At 38.7% G+C, this 23,351-nt stretch overlaps 1 protein-coding gene across 1 annotated transcript in view; it reads left to right on the forward strand.

Moving 5' to 3' along the window:
* GABRA3 (gamma-aminobutyric acid type A receptor subunit alpha3) overlaps positions 1-23,351 on the forward strand; it is a 136,246-nt gene that overhangs the window by 62,578 nt on the left and 50,317 nt on the right. Inside the window, exons 6-7 of the mRNA XM_008160660.3 lie at positions 4,650-4,793; positions 20,400-20,552. Coding sequence (XP_008158882.1) covers positions 4,650-4,793; positions 20,400-20,552 — 297 coding nt within the window. The remainder of the gene's footprint in view (positions 1-4,649; positions 4,794-20,399; positions 20,553-23,351) is intronic.

Here is a 23,351-nt window from a genome sequence, read left to right on the forward strand (position 1 = left end):
TAGTGCCTATAGCATTGTCATGTCATTTTGGATAATTTAAAGTCCTGAGGATTAGAAATGTATTAGTTATAAACCTATACAGTATCTGTTTCCATTTGGTTGCATATGTATGCCAACCTTAGGCAGTAGTTGTTAGGTTCATAAAACTATTGTATTGTTATTGAACATGCCTAAATTAAATGGATTATTTTTTCTATAAAACCTTCTTTTGTGGTCCCTGTCTTGGTGTTGGCTGTTATTTATCTCCTCTACCTCATATCTGTCTCTCTCCTTTACATTGACATTCTGCCCGTTCCTACAACTCTGCAGGATCTTTCCCACTTAGAAACCTTTGCACTTGCTGCTTTTTTGTTTTTACCTGAAATGTTCTCCATCAAACTCTGCGTCGTTTTCCTTTTTCATGTTTCAGCTTAAAAGCTACTCCCTCAAAGAGGTCTTCTCTGATCACTGTGCTTAATGAAACCCCTCCCTACCCTATAAACTGTTTTGTTTTTTTGATAGCACATATTACTGTATGATATTTTATTTATTTATTTATTTATTTATTTATTTATTTATTTATTTATTTATTTATTTTCTGCCTTTCCCCAGTAGAATATAAGCTCAATGAAGGGATGTGACCTCAAATGTCTTATGACTTATGAACCTTAACTAGGTAAAATAATGTCTTAATATTTGTTGAATGAGTAACTGGCTGAATCAAATAAGCAAGCAAACGAGCAAACTCTATGACAATATGAGTTCAAAGGAAATGCTCTTTTATTGGTGCTATTGTGGCAGGATTGTTTTTTACTTCCCGTTTTCCTAAAGCCTGACACATACCAAGGCTCAAGTAACAGAAGGAGACATTTGGCAAAACAACAAAACCGATGACATGCTTGTGTCATCATAGTCCATACAATATACTGTATATTGAGGGAGCCATTCTGGGAATGCAGTAGTTTTTATAGTTTTGTAGATATCCTTTCTGCAGTATTCATCTCCCCCCACTCTACCTTTGCTCCTCCATGAAAATACAAAGATTAGAACTGAGAATAAGAGGTAAGACTCTATGAGAGGAAAGCTGAGGTGCTAAAGGAATCCAAAGGGGCATGGAGGAAGGAGAGAAGAAAGAGAAAGCCTGAAGGGAAAGAGTTCTGTTCCCTGGTGGGTGAATGAATTCCATTATTATCTACCTACTGGCAAAAGCTATAATTTCAGAAGCATCTAGGATATTTCCTTAAACGTCCTCCTTTCCTTAACCATCAGTTATAATCTGTTTTATCTTTGAAATATCCTCTTTGTTCCACTCAATTCAACCCATAGTCTACTACTATATATTATACCCTAAGAGTCACTTACTCCAAGCATTGTGGTGACCTTTTGGCTACAGTTTCACTTTTTCCAACTAGTAATCCATACTGCAGCTAGAGGGAGCCTTCCAAAGCATAAATCTGGATATATCATCTTTCTACTTTAGTCAGGTCCACAATAACTTACAGTCTATGGACTAAAATCTTTATTTCTTAGTGTGGGAATATTACACTTGGAGCAGAACCAATAGCGCCATCCTCCGGTTTCATTTAACACTTGTTTTTGTTCCACTAATGTGCATAGTTTTCATGTTCAGGCTTATACTATGACCATTGTAAGCTCTCTTTCTCCACCAGTAGATTGTGGGCACCCTGTTGGTAGTTACTGTGCTTTATTAACCTTTGTTTAGCAGTACAGGGTCAGACTATGAACAGACAATCAAATAGTTTTCAATTTTTTAAAATTTATTTCTCTCTCTTTTCTCTTTCACTATTATTTTATGCCTTTCCTGCTTTGACCTCCACCACATGAGAAGAGAATATTTTTCCTCCACAATTACTCTGTAACCATATATTTTTCCAAATAAATTAATCCATTGTTTTTTGTATGAAACAAGTTGCCACTCTGGGCCCACTGAAATTTCAATTTACTGTCAAATCTATACTAGGATATTTATTGTCAAATCTATACTAAGAAATGTTTGGATTTTGGAGCTAATATTCTGGAGTTTCTGCTCAAGGTACTCAGCTTAAGTTAAGAGACCCAGCAAGAAATTGCTTTTCTTTCTTAGTGGTAGAAAATATATTCCATATTTTACCCTTTCCCTCAAAAAACATGTTCTAGTTTTTATATTTTTAAACTCTTGGGTATATGGGGCAGGACACTGCATTGTCCTTTAAACATAGGGAGTTATAACCACCTACACAGCAAAGATAAGAAGACATACATAGATGATTCTCTTAAGTAGTGGAACCCAAAACATCTATACTAATAAAAGGCTAATATGCTAATTAGATCAGGTTGACAGGCCATCTTCCTGATGTCCAACTTCCTTCCGGACAAAGCCATGGTGGTGGGGGCTGTGGCAGAGGCAATAAGGCTGGCAGGGGAGAGCAGTTAGGGGCGAGATCAGGCTGGCAGGGGGTTAGAGACTATCAGGCCGGCAGGGGAGAGCAGTTGGGGGTGACCAGGCCAGCAGGGGAGGGCAATTGGGGGCATTAGGCAGGCAGGCAGGTAAGTGGTTAGGAGCCATTGGTGCTGGATTGTGACAGGGATGTTTGACTACTGGTTTAAGCCTGATCCCATAGTCGACATACCCTGAGGGGTTCCATATTGGAGAGGGTGCAGGCTGGGCTGAAGGACACCTCCCCATGCATGAATTTCATGCACCGGGCCTCTAGTCTATACTAAAGATGGAAGGCACTGAGGAAAATTAGAAGACATGAAATCACATTTCACTAATACCCCTGGTATAATCCTCACCTAATAGTCTTAGAATAGATTTGGGGTAAGGTTGTGAGATGAGTCCTGAGAAGATTTCCATTTCTTCTTGCTGTCACTAATTTGAAGATCTACAATTCCAGTTGAGACCCCTCAATACCCCATAGGCAGCAGCAGATGCTTTGTTTCCATGGATGAATCACAGAAGACCATAGCCGTCTATAGGAGAAAGTCTCTAGACCAGAGGTTGTACGTTGGTGGTTTGCAAATGTGATTTACTTGATATATACAGTGTTTATAACTTTTGAAATTATTTGTCAAGATTTGAAATTTGGGGAATGTCACATAAAATTCCAGATTTTTTTTTATGTGTTCATTGCTTATTTGTTTATTGAACCTGAAAGTCCAATAAGTTTTGTGTTTGAATGCATACACTAAGTGTTGCTACTGGGAAATGCAGTTAAGCATTAAGCAACAAACCTTCCTAGGCATTAAAATATTTTATAAATGCTAGATTTATAAAATATCTATTAATCACAGCTGAAATTGTATGTTGAATTAGAAGTATTTTTGTCAGTGTTTTGAAGAAATTACTGAGACCAAACAGGGCATACTATGTGGAAAATTTAGATTTCTTATGGTATTTTCTTTTGTAGTTTATGAGAGCACAAATATAAAAATACCATAGAGTTATGTATAATTTTTCATGATTTCAATGAGAATTTTGATGTGAATGAAGAACTTTTTGGCATATTGCCCATTACAAGAAAATCAGGAAATGGTTTACTTGGGTATACTGATAAAGACCTAAGAAGTGTACTATAAACAGATCACAATTAGTGTGTGTAAAGGTTAATATCAGACTGTTATGAAATATATATCCAAGTTGCAAGGTTTTGTATGGACACAGAGTTTATATTTGTTCATTGGAAAACTCACTAGGAATTATTTGTTTTGTAGTAAAACATTTAAATAGAGTGTATTATGGACATACTACCAGCCCAAAACTTGGATGAAATGGGTGAACAGTATGGTGGTCAACTTCCCTTTATGAGCCCAGGTGCTGGAGTTAGGGCAAGGTGTTCATCCAAAATATAAAATCTACTGTGCAGAGAGTTAATCCATGTCTGGAAAGAAAACAAGTCTCTTCCTTTAATATACTGGCTAAAATTAAATAGCATTGCCCTTCATTCCCAACTCATTTCCCTTACCCACACCCTTGTTAAAACTAATCTGTAGTAAATTATTTACTTGCCATTGGAATTCTAAATACAAGACCTATCATTAACACCTTGGTGCAGAAAAAAGATGGCAGGTTTGTGTTTTTCAAATCATAATAGTAATAAGTTTAAAAAATAGTAATTAATTATTGTTATGTCATTTGAAAATTTTCATTTCATTAAAATTTAAAGTATTCCTAGTGTAATTTTTTTAACTTTATCTCATATGGTCACCCTATAATTAATTAAAGAAAATTTGTTACATTTTGTGGCAGTTACTTTTTCTTACAACTAGCCTGATTTACAATAATTTAAGGTACCTCTCTAGCTTCTGTAAGCATCTCAATTCATGACAACTGCATTAGATAATATTTTATCTATTCCTCCCCTTATCCCCACTCTTTACACTCCAAGAGAAGGAAAAAAGTAAACAATTTATTGGCAATGCAAAAAAACTGGGTAATTGAAGGAAGAGACAACTTTAGGTTCATTTCTATGTTCTCAGCATAAACTATAGTGGTTATACAATGATTGTTTATTAGATGGATGGATACATGTACTACAGTTGAAGAGAGAACACCTACCCAGAACTCTTTTGGGATGTAAGTGGTATTTTAAACTCATGCAAGTTTAATATAAAAAATAACCATTTTCCTTTCCATTCAACTTCTCCTTCTTGACCCTTTTATGCCTTAGATGCCTATACAAAAGCTGAAGTGGTTTATTCTTGGACTCTTGGGAAGAACAAATCTGTGGAAGTAGCACAAGATGGCTCTCGCCTGAATCAGTATGATCTGCTGGGCCATGTTGTTGGGACAGATATAATCCGCTCTAGTACAGGTATTTATTTTATTTAACAAGAATTTTTATAATCTGTACCACATACTAGTAACTGTCACCCCCTACACCCCCCCACACACACCCCTATCTTTTACAACAAATAATCTTTGTATCTGTGAGTTTGTTTTTTTTGTGGGTGTGTTTGTGTGTGTGTGTTTTTTTGGCTTGTGTTTTGATTTAGATTCCACATATAAGTGAGATTATACAATATTTATCTTTCTCTGTATAATTTATTTTACTTAGTATAATGTCCCCAATGTCCATCCATTATATCAAAAATGGAAATATTTTCTTCTCTTTATGGCTAAATAACATTTCATTGTGTATATGTACCACATCTTCTTCACCATTCGTCTACCCATGGATACTTACTTTGCTTCCATATCTTGGCTATTGTAAATAATGATTCAGTGAACTTAGGAGTGCATATATTTTTTCGAGTTAGTGTTTTTGTTTTCTTTGGCTAAATATCCAGAAGTAGGATTGCTGCATCACGTGGTCATTCTACTTTTAATTTTGGGAGGAACTACCATATTGTTTTACATAGTGGCTGCACCAATTTATATTCCCACCAACAGTTAAGAAGGGTTTCCTTTTCTCCACATCCTCACCAATACTTGTTATTTCTTGTTAGTTATAAATAGAAATATTTTAATAATTATACTGGACATACATTATTATTATTTGTTTTAATTACTTTAAATTTAAAAAAGAGAAATAAAAAGCCTTCCTTCAATGTCACAGTATTCTTGACAATGATGTGATAAGTGTTGCTATCACTGGGAAGTATAGCATTTCATTGTTAAATTCAGTAAAATAATATTTTCAATTTTAATGACCTCATATATGTGAGTCATACTCAATTTAGCAAATTATCTACTATTATTTTAAGTGACTTAATGCTATAATCAACACTGTGTAGACCTTTGTTCCATATAGCATTTTATTCCTGTGTAATTATCTGCCTAGGATAGAGACAGAACATCAAGATTGCTATTTCAGAAAGTAGACACATTTTTAAAAATTTAATACATATGAACAAATTGCCATTCTAAAAGGTTAAGCAATTCACACTCCCATTATCAGTGTATGAGCATGCCAATTTCCCTTCAATCTTGGCAATGCATGTGTTACAGGTTGAATTATGTCCCCTCATATGTTGAAGTTCTGACCCCAGTATCTCAGAATGTGACCTTATTGAAAATAGAGTAATCACATATATAATTAGACTACATCTCAATTTAGTTTAAAAGCATGATACAAAGTACATCAGTAAAGAGGTGATTTAATATATTAAAATACATTCGCACAATTCAATACTCTGCAGCTGTGAGAAATAATGATGAAGTACTTTATGTTACTGTTCATTGCAAATATTTGCAGGATATGCTGTTGAGTGAAAAAAATTCAGAGCCCAGAACACTGAAGATATATAGGGATATATGTTTGTATAAGGATATTATTTCTAGAAATATATACAAGAAGCTGTTAATTGTAGTTAAAGTAGGGAGAAATGAGATAGGTGGTTTAGGGCAGCAATGAGAGGGCGACTTTGCTGTACACCCTTTGATAACCTTTGATTTAGGTACCACATACATATTATTACATCACATAAGTATATTGTTTTTATATCACTACAAATTATGGATATTCCTTTATGAATTCTGAATATGCTACTCAATGTATATTTACGGGGTACAACATATTAATAGGAAGCTGAACTGTAGATTATAGGGAAAGACCTATAGTCTATGAAAGTTCTATTTTGTATGAGTGTCTTTCTTTCTGAATGCTGTCAGTCCTTGGTATGAAGTAATTCTAATCAGAGGGCTCCTGCTCTTTGCTGCAGATTTAAACATGTGTTAAATAAATAAATAAAAGTCCTCAAAATCTGTGGCTAATTGTTCACACCATTTCCTATTTCAACACTGATTCCATTTCCCCACATTTGGAAACATTTTGCATTAATTTTCTAAGAGTAGGGTTTGGGTATATGATCTTATTTTTCCATCTTTCCTAGAAATTTGACCATTCATTAGAATAAGTATATTATGGTCATTGTATACTAGTATATTAGGTCTTTAGACATGTAGCAAAGGTTAAGTAAAGACAAAGCAGAAAATAAGAGAGTGAAAGAGACACAAAAAGAACTCTGAAAGATGAGGATTACAAGAATACAGGAGGCAAGATAAAGTTCAAGGAACATAGATAGTTGGAAAAATACCAAACATGAATTTAAGAAAATATATCCACTCATTTCGTATGAATTAATTTGCAAAGCTCTTAAAGAAGCCCCTTGTGTCATTCACAGCCTTAGGAACTGGCTAAATTGTGAATGTGTTTTACATTGTATTCTCAAATATTTGTGCACTTAACACAGATGGAGCATAGTAGGATATAATGCAATGGCAGGGAAAGTTCCCCAAACTACTTAAAGAGTAATCTTTCACAATAAGGCACACAGAAAGAGGCAGCAATACCAACAAGAAGAGAAAGTAACCATGCTGGTGTGGCTCAGTGGTTGAGCATAATCTTTGAACCAGGAGGTCACTGTTCAATTCCTGGTTGGGCATATGCCTGGGTTGTGGGCTCAATCCCTAGTGGAGGTTGTGTAAGAGTCAGCCTATCAATGATACTCTCTCATCATTGATGTTTCTCTCTCTTACTCTCTCTCTCCCTTTCTCTCTGAAATCAATAAAAGTATATTTTTAAAAAAGAAGAGGAATATAATGATCCACTTTATGAAAATATGTGCAGTTATATAAAGCATTAATTTGCTAAGATGTTCTGCATTTCTGATTCATAGATAATAATTCATGAATACACATCCATTATCCTATTTAATAAAACCCTAATATGCAATTCAACCAGACAGCAGAACAACCAGTCACTATGATGCACATTGACCACTAGGGGGCAGACGCTCAATGCAGGAGCTGCCCTCTGGTGGTCAGTGCACTCCCACAGGGGGAGCGCCGCTCAGCCAGAAGCCAGATTCATGGCTGGCAAGCACAGCGGCAGTGGCGGGAGCCTTTCCCACCTCCACTGCAAGCAGGGGGTAAGGAGCGAGGGGTCCCAGACTGCAAGCGCCCCAGACTGCGAGAGGGATGTCTGACTGCTGGTTTAGGCCCAATTCCTGGGGGGGGGGGGATTGGGGATCAGGTCTAAGCCAGAAGGTAGACATCCCCCAAGGGGTCCCAGACTGCGAGAGGGCACAGACTGGGCTAAGGGATCCCCCCCGCCAAGGGCACGAATTTCATGCACCAGGCCTCTAGTATATTTTATATTATACTCTGTGTATTTCACACATAACACAGATGTTACTTAAGCTTAATAAGCTAAGACAGAAGGGTGGAAATAGAATAGGAAACTTGGAAATATCTAATCTGATCAAACCTTCAGTTCCCACTTTGGCAGAGAAGAGGATACAAAGAGATACAAAATATCATAGTTGTATTTAACATAACCTATTCAGTTAATTGATGCAATGAATTTACTTGTTAAGCTTTCTAAACATCTACGTGTAATTTTCCTTCACCGAAGGTATCTAGGTTATGAATCTGTAAATGTGCTAAAGTATCTTTCCATTGACCTTTATCTATTCCACAGTGGACTCAGATAGTCTGCAGTACAAGGGCAGAAATGGAAAATCTTCCCAATTGAGTAAAAGGCGCTTCAGTTTTTACTAAGGAGAAATCTTTTTGCCTCTGCTCCCCTCTCCCAATTTTATTAAAGTATAAGTGAAAAATAAAATTGTACACATTTAAGGGTTACATTGTGATGATATATAATATATGTTATGAAATTATGAGAACAATCCAATAAACTATCTTTTGTGTGTATATACAGTATAATCAGAACACTTCAGACCTACTCTTAGAAAGTTTCATGTATATAATACCGGTCGCTATGACACATATTGACCACCAGGGGGCAGACGCTCAATGCAGGAGTTGCCCCCTGATGGTCAGTGCACTCCCCCAGAGGGAGCGCTGCTCAGCTGTACATTAGATCCCCAGTACAGAGAGTCCTCGGGTTACCTCAGACTCCACGTATGTCGTTTCCTGGTTACGTGGCCATCTCCCATTTACTTACAAAAAAAAAAAAAATCCATCATTTTGACATATGTACATATGTGCTTTATGTTTTTTATTATTTATTTATCACAAGTAAAAGTCAGGAATTATTATCCTTCTTTTAATTTTTTTTTTTACTCTTTCACTTCATTACTGCTGTGTATGTGCTCCATGTGAGTGAATTAGGAGCTTATATAGGTGAATTCCGTCTTAAGCTTGGCTGCAACCCAGACCGCCATGATCCCTGAGAATCAAAACCCACTGGCCTAGGGTCAGCAAAGCCGCCTGCCGATCTCGGATAAGACAATTCCCTGGGGAACATGTCAGACAAGCCAGTGGAGCTTGCCGCATACACAGCAACCCTTGAGAGTCAAATCCCTGTATTGCTGCTCCACGCCGCAAGTCCGGGCATATTTGTTCCCTAGGAAATTGTCTTCAGAAAGGAGTTGCTGCCTTTCCCAGGATGTTTGACTCCCAGGCGTTGTGGTGTATACTTACAGCAGAGACGCTGGTCTAGGCTGAGTGGCCAGCTTGTAATGTTTTCCCGGGTTCATTCTGTGGGTGGACGGGGTGGGCTGTCACTTCTAAGCCACGTGGTCAGCGGGTTTTGATTCCAATGCCACCCCCCTCCGCCGGCTACACTCTCAGAAATTGGCGCACATGCGGCATCTCTACCGGCTTGTCTGGCATAATTGCCTTGTTTGTGGTGGGCGTGCGGTAGACCACGTGGCCAGCAGGTTTTGATTCTTAGAGGTCATTGTGTTGGCGGACTAGGTCTCTGCCGTCTCCACGCTCTGTTGCAGGAAGTGGACAGAACAGCTGCTGCTCTGACGTCACGTGGCCAGCGGGGGTTTTTATTTTCATTGAATTTATTGGGGTAACATTGGCTAGTAAAATTATATAGATCTCAGGTATACAATTCTATAATAGTTCACCTGTATATTGTATTGTGTATTTACCACCCCAAGTCAAGTCACCTTCCATCACTTTTTATCCCCCTTCTGCTCTCTTCTACTATCCCACCCCCTTTCCCTCTGGTAATCACCATACTGTTGCCTGTATATTATTATTATTATTTTGTCATTTGCTTAATCCCTTCACCATTTTGATTCCCGGGAATGGCACGATTAGCGGGGGTCAGGGTGGGGATGGGGTGGGGTGTGTGTTGGGGGGGAGCTGCACCGCTACCCTAGGCTGAGCAGCTGGCAAGTTTTAACCACAAGGGGTCACCATTTGAGCACATCAGGACTCCAAAGAATGTGGGACTTTTGATTGGCTCACCACCATTGCTGGAAGTCTGTACTGGAGTTTTACTATTGGCCAGACCTCCGTTGTTGGGCGGGACCTCCACCTATACTGTACTTATCTGGTTGCCAGAGCTGCAGGCTTCTCTCAGAGGTTGGATTTCTAAGCAGGCAAGGCAGACTGCTGGACTCTCATCAGAAGAGATTGCAATCTGGCACTGATGGCTGTAAGTTCCCCTGTGCCCCCTTCTTTGTTCTTAGCTGACAGCAAGTGGTTTAACCCTGCCAATTCCCCGAGTGTGCCCCATGGAGCGAGACAGAAGTGAACCTCCAGGGGAATGCCCTGGAATACTGGTAGCGTCCATCTGCCATGAGCTCTCCTTTCCCCACTGGATAAACCTTAGATCCAGAGGAACCTCCTAGGCGCGGCACTGAGTGCATGTTTTGGTGCGGAGAGGGAAGGGAAGAAGGCAGCAAAATGAAACCACTTCTTTTACCTTTTTAATGTGGCTTTGTTTTGTGCTCTAAGAGGGAACTTCAGCCTTACTTCCAGGTTCTGGTATTTTCAAAAAGGCATTCTTGTCTGTGGATAGTTGTGAATCCATATTTTTGTGATTGGGTACTAGAGCCTATATGTCCTTTTCCACCATTTTGCTGATTTTAGTCACCTTCTTTGATTCTTTGGAAAGATAGAAAGACAGAAATTGAAGGAAAGAAGGATATAGAAGGAAAGGATTGAATAACATATATTCAGTTATTTAAGGCAAATGGGTAATTTGATAAGATTTTGCAAAGTCCACTTGCTTTGCCTTTCATATCCAGAGAATATATCTAATTTATGAATAATATTTACTATATATTTTATTAAATTTTGTAGATTATGAGATATAGGTCAATAGACAGGAATTTAGGGGTACGAGCCTAAGCTGGGGAAGGGGGGAAATTGCCCATGCTAATCAAAGTCCAATTGTCATTAAAAATAAATCCTCAATGCCTTCTCAGTGGAAAAAGAGTGAAGGGAAGGACAGGGAGAAAAAGGAATAGAAATGGACATAGACAGGAAAGAGGTAGAGAGAGAGAAGGTGAGAGTGGGGAACAAAGACACAAATAAAAAGATTGGAAAATAAACAGAGGGAAAGAAAAGAGAGAAACTCCAAAGATATAATGAAGAACAAATTCCATAATTTTGTATGAGAATTATTTGCTAAATTAAAAATAAGCCTTATTTTTTCATGTTTGTATAAACAAGGTAGATTGTGCATACACACACAATATGTATTGTATATTGAGCTTTGAGTAACCATATGGTGCTTCCTTGGCTTAGGTAGAAGGGAGTGGGTAGGGTAGAAAGTGGGAAATTGCCTCATCTGGGAGACCTGCCAAAACCAAATGTGGGTGGAGAGAAAGAGATGAAAAATAAGAATCTCTGACAAGAAAGATAGTGGAACAGTCAGATTGGATGGATCTTTGGGGATCATTTAGGGGAAGTTGGCCTTTACTCTTTGAGAGATGGTAGTCTTGAACGAAAGAGAGACCGAATCTGACTTATGTTTTAATATGATCATTTTGGCTCCTGTACAAAGAATGCATTGAAGAGGGCAAGAACAGAAGCAAGACCAGTTTGAAAGCTTTTATAGTACTCTAGTGGCTTAGACCAGAGTGGTAGTGGTGGAGGTGGTGAGAAGTTGTCAAATTATGGATATATAGTTTTTGTAGAAAGAACTGTCAATGTTTGTTGATTGATTGGGTATCTGCGTGTGTATGCATGTATGTACATGAAGATATATACAAGGGAGAGAGAGAAAGAAGTCAATGATGATGCTAACTTTTTGAAGAATTTTATTTTGGCCTGTGGTTCTGAGAGCTACCATTTACTGAAATGGGAAAAATCTGTTGGGAGAGCCAGTTGAAGGGGGTGAGAGATGGGGAGAGTAAAAGCTATGTCTTGGACATCTTAGGTCAAGATACCTGTTAGATCCCCAAGTGATGATGTATAATAGGTAATTGAATACATAGGTCCAGAGTAGTGTAGGGAACCCTAGGTCTGTGTATGAAAGTACCACTAACTGGGTGGCTTAAAACAATTGAAATGTATTACCACTCAGTTTTGGAGGCTAAAAGTCTGAAACAAGGTGTCAGTAGAGTTTATTTCTTTTGGAGGTTCTGAAGCAGAATCTGTTCTGTGCTTTTGTCCTCTAGTTTCTGAAGGTTGCAATATTTGGCATTCCCTAGCTTGTGGATTTATCACTCCAATCTCTGCCTCTGCCATCACATGTCATTATAACATCACCCTGTGTGTTTCTTTCTTTATAAGAGTACTAGAGGCCCAATGCACGAAATTCATGCAAGGGGCTCGGCCCTCGCAGCCCCTCACAGCCTTGGGCAGCCCTCACAGCCCTGGCTTTGTCCGGAAGGTCATCCAGATAGTAGTTCTGCTGTTCGGTCTAATTAGCGTGTTAGCCCTTTATTATATAGGATTATCCATAGTGGATTACAGCCCATCCTACTCTAGTATGACCTCATCTTAACTAATTATATCTGCAAAAACCCTATTTCTAAAGAAGGTCACATTATTAGGTACTTAGGGTTAGGACTTTACCATATCTTTCCAGGAGACACAATTCAACCCATAACAAGTAGGATGCCCACTAAGAAGATATACCTTGGGGATTTGTGTGGGATCCCTTGTCACGTCCCGCGTGTTTCAGAGATCCCGTTCAGGTCCGGTTTCTGGAGAAGGCCGCAATCAAAATGAAGAGAAGCTAGAAAAGAATCAATTTGGGAAAATGTGGGGCCAGGCGGGAGCCCACCTCTAGTGGGAGGACTACCAAGCTCTGGCCTTTGCTATCCCTTTTATTAGAGTTCTGAGATACACCCATTGCCTTTAGGCAGGTAATTCCAGTAACAGACAGATGATCTTATCAATAAGGATTTACATGATTATTTGGTGGGGAAGTTGCCTCAGTTACCATTGTCTCAATTAGATAGGGAGTGGTTTGCTCTGACCTTTAGCTTCAAGGTTGACCAGCCTTCCCGGGTTCCCTTTTCACATAACTACCAAGTGACAATGTTCGGTTTCCGGCATCTCCCCCCAATTCCTTCCTTAAAAAAAATCTTGCATTTACAGACCAGAAATAAACATATAAGAACAAAATATGTTTGAGTCCCAATTTCAATGTCCAAAAGTTCTTAGGTTCATTGCATGTTAAGTAATTTTACCATGAAATGAACTACCAATAGAAATTTTGGATAATACTTTAGGAACAGCTTTTTGTACAATTAAATTTTCTTGAATATTCACTAGTTTCATTTAGCCAATTTAAATTAACCTGAAAACTTGACTATTTTACTGTCAAATTTAATACTCTAACAAAAATCTTAGTTTACACTGTAAATATCAAAGAAAAGGATTATTTTGCATCCTTGAGAAATCCCTGATCATTTCTGGATTTAGGCTGGATTTTGATATAGGGCAGCTGCCATCGGCCAACTCTCTGTTGCCTAGGTCCCAATCCAAGCTGGGCCAAGTCTCTTTTATCTGGGTCTCTTCCTGATCTGAGCTCAGCCAAGTCTCTGTATGTTGCCTGGGTCCCAATCTGAGCTGGCATGGGAAGCGCGAAGCAGCCATGGGGCAGGAGACCTCCCTCAGAAGGGGCGAGTGTTCAAGCCCCTGTATTGTTGGGGGGGTGAGGTTCTGTGCCCCACCTCTGTTGACCCCCAAGTTCTCTCCTGATGGCCCCTCTGCGACTGTGCCTGTCTTAGGTTGTTCCTCCCTTGAGGAATCTTACCCGTCATTGACTAACCAGCCATCCTCCAGGGCCAAGCAGGGTGATGTGAGGTTCAGTTCTATATCCTTGGTAGCCTATGCCCCTATGGCCTCCATGCCCAGCACCTGCCTTGGGATCCCCTCGCCGTCTGGCGGGGCCCCAGCATTGATCACATGTCTTGGGGAACCCAGGTTTCTTCTCCATGGAGGGCCCAGCTCACGCCATTGTGCGAGAGATAGATCCATGGTACCAGCCACCACGAGGCTTCAACCTCAGCATAAACTGAAAACTCAGGCAACAGCTGTGGACAATTGGATTGTGAGAAGAGGGTCCTCTTGGCAAAAAGGGCAAGAAGGGCCAATATAGAATGCTCAAGTGCCTTCCCAGGGGGCCTTCCACCCGTGAAAGGGATTAAATCCTTTCATGTCCTTATTAAATTGCTGCCAAACATTCAAAAAATTAGATTCTGAAGTTTGTTTGGGATAATTGTACAATATGCTGTTGTAAAATATCAAAAATTATAATGACATTGTAGAAAATATCATGTAAGGATACTTTGTCTAGGCATGGCAATTCAATTTTTCAAACTGGCTGTCAATTCCTTCTTGTATAGACAAAGGTCTTAGTTACATTTTCTGCACCTCTTTAATTTTACACACAAAGGGGCAGTGGTTTGATTTTGTGTCATACAAGAGGGAAGCTGGGTGGGGACACCTGTGTAATTATACTTCCTTGCCCCACCCATTTTCCTCCTGGATTACCAAGGTGTTTGGTATTATTGGTGACTATATTAGTCAGGGGATCAGCCCACGTAAGGGGTCTTACCCATGAAGGGTCAGGAACATAAGTCCAAAACACTTCCACATTTGTCCCAGGTAATATTACCGTACAGCTGATGACTGCTAGCGTGGCAAGAAAGACGTTCTCAGGCGTCAGGCATCTGTACCGTCTTCTTTACCATGTCCCAGGAGACCTCCGGGCTGTTTGTTGTCCGGCTCGTCCTCCTGCTCCTCACCTTCAGTGGACTGCTTGGAGTCGCTGCTCTCTGTGGCTGAGGTAGTTGATTGTCTGCAGCTGCATGGTGCGACTCCAGGCTCAAGGTCCTCATTAGTCTGGCTAGTTTCTCTCTTGGATCCCTGTTGCAGTTTAATATTTCTAGCAGGAATCCACACGGGTTTGGAAAAATTCTCTGGGAATATACAAGCATACCCTCTGCCAAAGGTTAATAATGGATCAGGTCCCTTCCATAAACCAGATTCGGGATCCTTCCATTTAACTAGACCATTTTCTATTGTTTTATTCTGGCACCAATGTAGTTCCATAGGTGTCCTTCCTTCATCATCACAAGTGAAGAGATTTAAAGTAATTAAGGCTTGGTGCAGCCTACCCGCATGTTATTTCTCCATCATCCCCCCTTTTTGTTTTTCAAGTTGGGATTTTAGCTGCTGATGCTGTCGTTCAATAATGGCCTGTCCTTGGGAATTATATGGTATTCCTGTAATATGCTGAATTTCCCACCTTTTACAAAATTCCTGGAATTGACAACTTGTGTAAGCAGGCCTATTACCAGTTTTAATAATTTTTGGAACTCCCATGACGGCAAAAGCAGCTAGGCAATGATTAATAACCTGTTTTGCCGTTTCTCCTGTAGATGCAGTAGCCCATTAGGACTTTTGAAAAGGTATCTACAGAGACATGAAATGCCCCAAGGTGTCCAAAAGAATTATAATGCATTACATCCATTTGCCATATATGATCTCTTAGCAAACCTCTGGGGTTGACTCCTGTGTTAGGCTTTTGAGGTAGATGTAACATGCAAGTTGGACATTCCTTAATAATAGACAGCATTTTGGTAGGCTGATGTAAAAGCTGATGAGATTCTAAGGCTTCTTTTAATAAAGTAACCAGTTGATCAGCCTGTGCATTTCCTTTTGTTGAAGGACCAGGTAAGACACTATGAGCCCTGATGTGAGTGATATAAAAAGGATATTGTCTCTGTTGTACAATCTGCTGAACTTGTCTGAATAGTAAAAATAAACTTTGGTCACTAAGCCATTTCAACCGGGCAGTTTCAATTCTATTCGCTAAGTTCGCAGCATAAAAGGAATCAGAGACAATATTAAGAGGCTCTTGGAAATCCTGCAATGCAGCTTTAATAGCTTCTAGTTCAATTCTTTGTACAGAAGTATGACTGGTCAGTATGACTCGGTCTGAATTTATAGTATGATAGGCAGCTTTCCCATTTGATGATCCATCAGTAAAAACAGTTAAAGCTCCAGGAATAGGTTCCTGCCTAGTATTTTTTTTTTTTTTGTATAATGATGAAGGTATTTATATAAAAATTGTAGTAATTTATTTTTTAATAGGTGACAGCTAAGTTCCCCTGAATATCCACTTAACACAATTTGCCAATTTATACCAGTCTGAAATAACATTTCTAATTGCTTCCCAGTGAGGGGGAGGTAGATACACTGGGGCTCTTCCCCTCTAAGCTGTTTACAACATTTCCTAATTTGAAATAATAATTGGGCCAATAGTTCTACATATGTAACTGCAGCTTTAGAGGACTGATGTCCTAGGTGGACCCATTCAATAATGGCAAGAGAATTTTTATTTTGAAAGATGACTTCAGTAGGACTATTTGCAGTAGGGTTAATTTGTCCCAATAAAGGTAATTCGGGCTGTACCCGTGCTACTTGAGCTGAGGAAATTGCCTGCTCAACCCTTAGCAACTATTCCTAGCTTCATCTGTTAAAGTTCTGGGAGAGGAAAGATTAGAGTCACCTCTAAGTAAACTAAATAAATTTGTCTTCAGATAAGGTCAATTACAATCCCTACGATATTTGAAGGAAACCTCTATTTCCTTCCAAAATAATTTTCAGACTATACTGTTTTATTTAAAAATCTTTGCCACATGAAACAATTTCTCTTAAGGTTATGGTGACCACTAGTATGGATTAGATTTAATATTTTAATAACAATCCTCAGTTTATCCTGGAATACCAGTTAAAGAGATTTCAAAATTTTCAAATTTCTCCTTTTTATTAAGCAAGAAATTTATTTTTTTAAAGAGTAGTCCCATTAGCTAATTTGCATATACAGAGGGATCATGGGAAGCCTTCAGTCACTTCCTTAAAAAACTTATTTAAATTGCTTACAAAGACATTGGCTTATTTAAAGGAAGGGGGTTGGCCTTTGTTATTTCAAGATGGCGGGCAGCAAGCCACGTGGCCATCATGGCAGCTGCTCAATCTGTTCTTTCAAAACAAAGTAAAAATCACATTGGAATACAATCACTAGCTGTTTCTGGTCTTTATTAGAATTATTTATAAAATATTGGCTTTTCATTTAGCTGAAAACCTTGATTATAATTTAATAAGCTAATATATATTTTTTAATATTAAAGTAGGTGTCTTTATTTAAAAAATAAAGCAAATTTACGTCTGAATTCACAAGCCGAATATGTTGCCCCACCTCTAGCTTAATTAAAAATGCAGGGGGCTACATAAAGTTAGGATTCAGATTCAATTACTTATAAAAACATTGGCTTCTCATGTAACTTAATTTATATGAGACCTTGATTATATTTTAAAAAGTCTAGTTTATAAAGTAACTTAAGTAGGTAAATTAAAAAAGCAAAGAAGCTTATTCAGTAAACTTATTTTATACTTTATTGTTCTAATCCAAAAGTATAAACAGTGTCCCACCTCCAGCCGATTCAAAAATGCAGGCTGCTTGAGGCTTTTGTCTTTCTAGAAATTCTACTGCTGTTGAAAATTTTGACTATATTTAAGAAATATATTGTTTTTACCCTTCTTACAGGCAAAAACTTCCATAACATTTTATATATATGTAAGTAAAATATATTAATTAATTTTTATTTGATAAAGCTTTCCATGCGATTTTAAGTATCAATTGGTTTAATTTAAAAAAAAAATATTTCTTTTAAGAGAGAATAGACTTTTGTAATACATTTCAGGGCCCGTGAAATGTCTTAAAAGCTATTCTCAAAACCTGGAAATACCTTGGAAAGATCAAACATATAATATATATATATGTATATATATGATTTAAAGATTATATAATTAAATTATCTTAAAGAATATCAATTAAATTTAAACTGTATCACAGAATTAATTCTCTTTTTTAAATCAAACCAAGAAGTAACATATTTTGAATTCCTAATTATTTAAGAGAAAACATTTTCTCAAAAACACATTTTACTACACTCTAGGCATTTAGTTACCACAATTATGTAAGTTCTCCCAATTCAATCTGAACCTTAAACTTCCAGAGCTTTAAATTTTAGGTAGCAAAATTAAATACTTAGCATTTCTCAAATCACTAATACTTTTACATTTTTAAGGATATATTTCAAATAAAATATAAGGCATATTTAATTAATTAACTTATATCATCTAGACTTCATACTAGACATACTCAGATCAACATTTCATTATTTTAAATTTCAATACATTTAGATCATTTGAACTTAAAAGTTTTAAATTTCCAGCCAATAGGCTTGGCACAGCCACTCAATTTTTTAAAGAATTTTTCCTGCTGAGGAAGTCAAGAAACAAACCCATAGCTATTCACATGTAAACTTGCTTTCTACTTCCTGGTGGTTACCTGCCTCTGGGCGGGAAATTTCAAAAGAGCCTTGGGAAGCCCGCCTATATCTCTTTCCCCGGTTCATCTCCGCCATTTTTAAGGCCAAAAGAGTCTCGGGTTTTTATTCTGTACACAGCAAAAGGTCAAGTTCAGCTCAAAACTATGCGCACTCGTTTTTAAACTGGCCCTTTCCCCTTACATGTGTACAGAAATCCCGGATGCATTTATGAATTTGTAAAAAGCTTTAAGTCATTAGCTGGAAAATAAATAAAGATGGCAAAGATGAGGCGAAGAAGTGGCTTTCTTGGGGAGTGGCATCCATATTGGGTCACACGTGTCTCCCTTCCCCCACATCCTACTTACTTTGGGGGAAGTTTCAGCAACAGATCTGGCCGAATTTCTTTTCGTGCTTAAAAAACAGACAGATCTTAAATTTTTTCTTCCTTTTTTGCTTTCCAAAATAATAACTAACACCCAATTTGGCCAAGATTTGAACTTCTCTTTGAGTTCTTTTATAATTTTTAAACAAAGCATTGAGTAATCTCATTGCGGGAGAGCAGGTAGCCTTGCCCTCTCCTGCCACCTTTGAATTTCTCCGCACTGGAGACGGCTTCAGCAGTGGAGTTTCATTTCTTATTACAGATTTTAGATTCCAAATACAAACTAAGATTTTAATTTGAACAAGAAACCACATTCTTTAAGCATACAAACCAAAATTCCATAATAAAGTTTACTTTATATTTATAACCTAATTCTTCCCCATTAGCCTGGTTAAAAAAGACATTCCCACCCTACTTACAGATCGCGACTCTGCAGCTGGCCGTGGGCTTTTGAGTGCGGTGAATTTTTCACACCTTTTCTCGGTGAATTTCCACACCTTTTCTCAGTGTATTTTTCCTCCTTCCCTCTAGAATAAAACCATCATCTCCTCCAGAAGTCCCGTGTGGGCGCCAGATGTGTGGGATCCCTTGTCACGTCCCGCGTGTTTCAGAGATCCCGTTCAGGTCCGGTTTCTGGAGAAGGCCGCAATCAAAATGAAGAGAAGCTAGAAAAGAATCAATTTGGGAAAATGTGGGGCCAGGCGGGAGCCCACCTCTAGTGGGAGGACTACCAAGCTCTGGCCTTTGCTATCCCTTTTATTAGAGTTCTGAGATACACCCATTGCCTTTAGGCAGGTAATTCCAGTAACAGACAGATGATCTTATCAATAAGGATTTACATGATTATTTGGTGGGGAAGTTGCCTCAGTTACCATTGTCTCAATTAGATAGGGAGTGGTTTGCTCTGACCTTTAGCTTCAAGGTTGACCAGCCTTCCCGGGTTCCCTTTTCACATAACTACCAAGTGACAATGTTCGGTTTCCGGCAGGGATTATCAGAGTTTGAGGTATTATTTGAAGACACAGACTGAGAAAGCAAAGGCAGTGAGTGAGACAGAAAAGAGTACAAGTCCTGACATCCTCAAGTGTTTAGAAATGTAAAGGAATCGTCAAAGGAGACTGGAGAAGTAATGAGGTAGGAGGGAAACCAAAAGAGCACCATGGCCTAGAAATTCCTTGAAGAGAGTCATTCCAGGAGGATGGAGGGCTCGACTGTATAAAATGCTTCAGACAAATCCAATAAGAGTTATAATTAACTATTGAATTTAACAACAAGGGATAATAATTAGTATCTTCCTTACAGGGTTGTTGGAAGGGTGCAAAGTAAATACTCCAAAAACACAAAAAGTTTTTTGGCACATAATAAGATCTTAATTATTTTTTTATTTATTTCACTACGTCATGAGACCTGGTTTCATGGATTTGGGAGGTGCCAGGATGTTAAGGAGCTTTGTGAACTGAATTGGAACCCACCTCAATCCAACAATGATTGTTCGGTTACATACCACCTAATTTTACTTTCTTTCCAGGAGAATATGTTGTCATGACAACCCACTTCCACCTCAAGAGAAAAATTGGCTACTTTGTGATCCAGACCTACTTGCCATGCATTATGACTGTCATTCTGTCACAAGTGTCTTTCTGGCTCAACAGAGAGTCTGTTCCTGCCCGCACAGTCTTTGGTGAGTGTCGTTTTATAGAGAATGAAGGACGGGGACATTTTCAAAGTGTTATGATGGGCACTCAGAGTAGGTGTGAGAAGGAAGAAGAACCATTACTGGAGATAATGGGAGCAACACCTTAGTCCAGCATTAGCAACTGAGTCATTAGATCCTGGTATATCAGACAACTAAACTCTTAACAAAGAAGTGGGAATAAGAAGAGTGTTGAAGTAGTAAGGTTACTGCAGTGCTTACTGTCTCAGTCAGGCTTGTTCCAGGAGATGGGGAGGGATGGAGAGTTTAGTGAAAAAGAGAAAATTAATGAGCAGAGCTCCAGAAGGAGAAGGGTGGGAAACCAAACTGAAAGAGAGAGGTGGATTGAAAGCATTTTTATAACCCATTTTTTGTATGCACATGTAACTTTGCTCCTTCTCCTCTAGCCTTTTTGAAAGTATGAATCATCTGGTATTTAGTAAAGGCTATACAGAGTTTGTAGAGTTTTTAAATAGTACCTAAATCAGAGATATTTTCTTCAATATGAATTTACTGATGTCTAGGGAAAGGCTTGTATATAATTAGCACTTTTCCCTGGGGGAAATACAGCATATAAAATTTTCTGTTTTTTTCCACTATAAGACTTTTTAGGAGGTAAATATTAATTAACGATTTTAGTCTACTAAACTGCCTCCATGGTATGGTGGCTATGAGTCATATACTTGGGTGTGCTACATACCCACACAGATGGCCAATATTTACTACCAATATTCTGAAGTTATACAGTGTACTTAAATAGTAAATGATGTTTCAGAGAAAAAGCAGTATTTTAGATCAGGTAGAGAAGGAGATAGCAATGGAGAAAGAAACAGTAACCTATAAAGTAGGAAAAATAAAGTAAAAGGGTGTGATATTATAGAAATCAAGAGAGGAAAAGTGTTTCAAGAAGCAGGGAATAATCATTTGGGGTGAATTCTATTGTGTGTTTAGGTAATATGCAGATAGAAACTATCTATTGGGTATGGTGATATGATTGGTTGTTAGTGATTTTGAAAAGAACAGTTCTAGTGAAGTGAAGGGAGCAGAAACTATATAGGAGTAGATTAAAGATGCCCATTTTTGAAAATATAACAAATTAAATACCCTGAAAAATCTTTCTTTACAAAATCCTAGCAAAGCTAGCTAAAACATAGGAACCATCCTTTTTAAAAAATATCTGCGCTCATAAGAAGTTAAAGGAAATACTCAGGGACTCATATAGTATAAGGAACTGAAAACTGGAGTGTTAATCACATGACCTGATACTGTTGTATCAGTAAAAATATATTTTAATATATTTTTATTAATAAAGATATGTCTATATTTTAAAATGCATTTTTATCAATAATATATATATATATATATATATATATATTATTGATAATATATTTAAATATATTTTAAAATATATTTTATGGATTTTTTTTTAGAGAGGAAGAGAGAGGGATAGAGAGTTAGAAACATTGATGAGAGAGAAACATTGATCAGCTGCCTCCTGCACACCCCCTACTGGGGATGTGCCCACAACCAAGGTACATGTCCTTGACCGGAATTGAACCTGGGACCTTTCAGTCTGCAGGCCTATGCTCTATCCACTGAGCCAAACCAGTTAGGGCTAAAAAAAATATTTTTAATATATTGATTTCAGAGAGGAAGGGAGAGGGAAAGATAGAAATATTAAAGATGAGAGAGAATCATTGATTGGCTGCCTACTGCATGCTCGCATTGGGGATCGAGCCCACAACCTGGGTATGTGCCCTGACTGAGAATTGAACCGTGACCTCCTGATTCATAGGTCTATGTTCAACCACTGAGCCATGCTGGCTGGACAATAAAAATTTATTTTAAAAGAAAATAATATTATTCTGAGTGGAGGAAAGCAGACACAAATGAGTACATATTGTATGATATTTATATGAAAAGCTTGTGGGGGGGTCTAATCCATAGTGAAAGAAAGAGCAGGGCATTAAAATGGAATGTGGTTGTTACTTGGGACCAAGGAGGGGATGAAATGGTCTCAAACGAACCTTTGAAATAATGTAAGTATTCAATAGACTAGAGGCCCGGTGCATGAAATTCATGCACGGGAGGGTGGGGGGGTGTCCCTCAGCACAGCCTGCACCCTCTCCAATCTGGGACCCCTCAAGGGAAGTCCAACTGCCCATTTAGGCCCGATCCCGGTGGAATCGGGCCTAAATGGCAGTCAGTCATCACTCTCACAATCCAGGACTGCTGGCTCCCAACCGCTCACTTGCCTGCCTGCCTGATTGCCCCTAACTGCTTCTGCCTGCCAGCCTGATCACCCCCTAATCACTCCCCTGCCAGCCTGATCGATGTCTAACTGCTCCCCTGCCAGCCCAATTGCCCCTAAGTGCCCTCCCCTGCTGGCCCCATAACCCCTAACTGCCCTCCCTTGCCAGCCTGGTCCCCCCCAACTGCCCTCCCCTGCAGGCCTGGTTCCTCCCACCTGCCCTCCCTTGCTGGCCTGATCACCCACAACTGCCCTCCCTTGCTGGCCGTCTTGTGGCAGCCATCTTGTGTCCACATGGGGGCAGCCATCTTTGACCACATGGGGGCAGCCATCTTGTGTGTTGGAGTGATGGTCAATTTGCATATTACTCTTTCATTAGATAGGATGATACTTATGAGAGAGCGTATAGGGATAAATGGTGATGGAAGAAGACTTGACTTTGGTTGGTGAATACACAATACAGTGTTCAGGTCATGTGTTGTGGAATTGAGCACCCAAAACCTGTATACTTTTGTTAACTAGTGTCACCTCAATAA

This window comes from Eptesicus fuscus, chromosome 1, assembly GCF_027574615.1.
Source record: "Eptesicus fuscus isolate TK198812 chromosome 1, DD_ASM_mEF_20220401, whole genome shotgun sequence".
Lineage (NCBI taxonomy): Eukaryota > Metazoa > Chordata > Mammalia > Chiroptera > Vespertilionidae > Eptesicus > Eptesicus fuscus.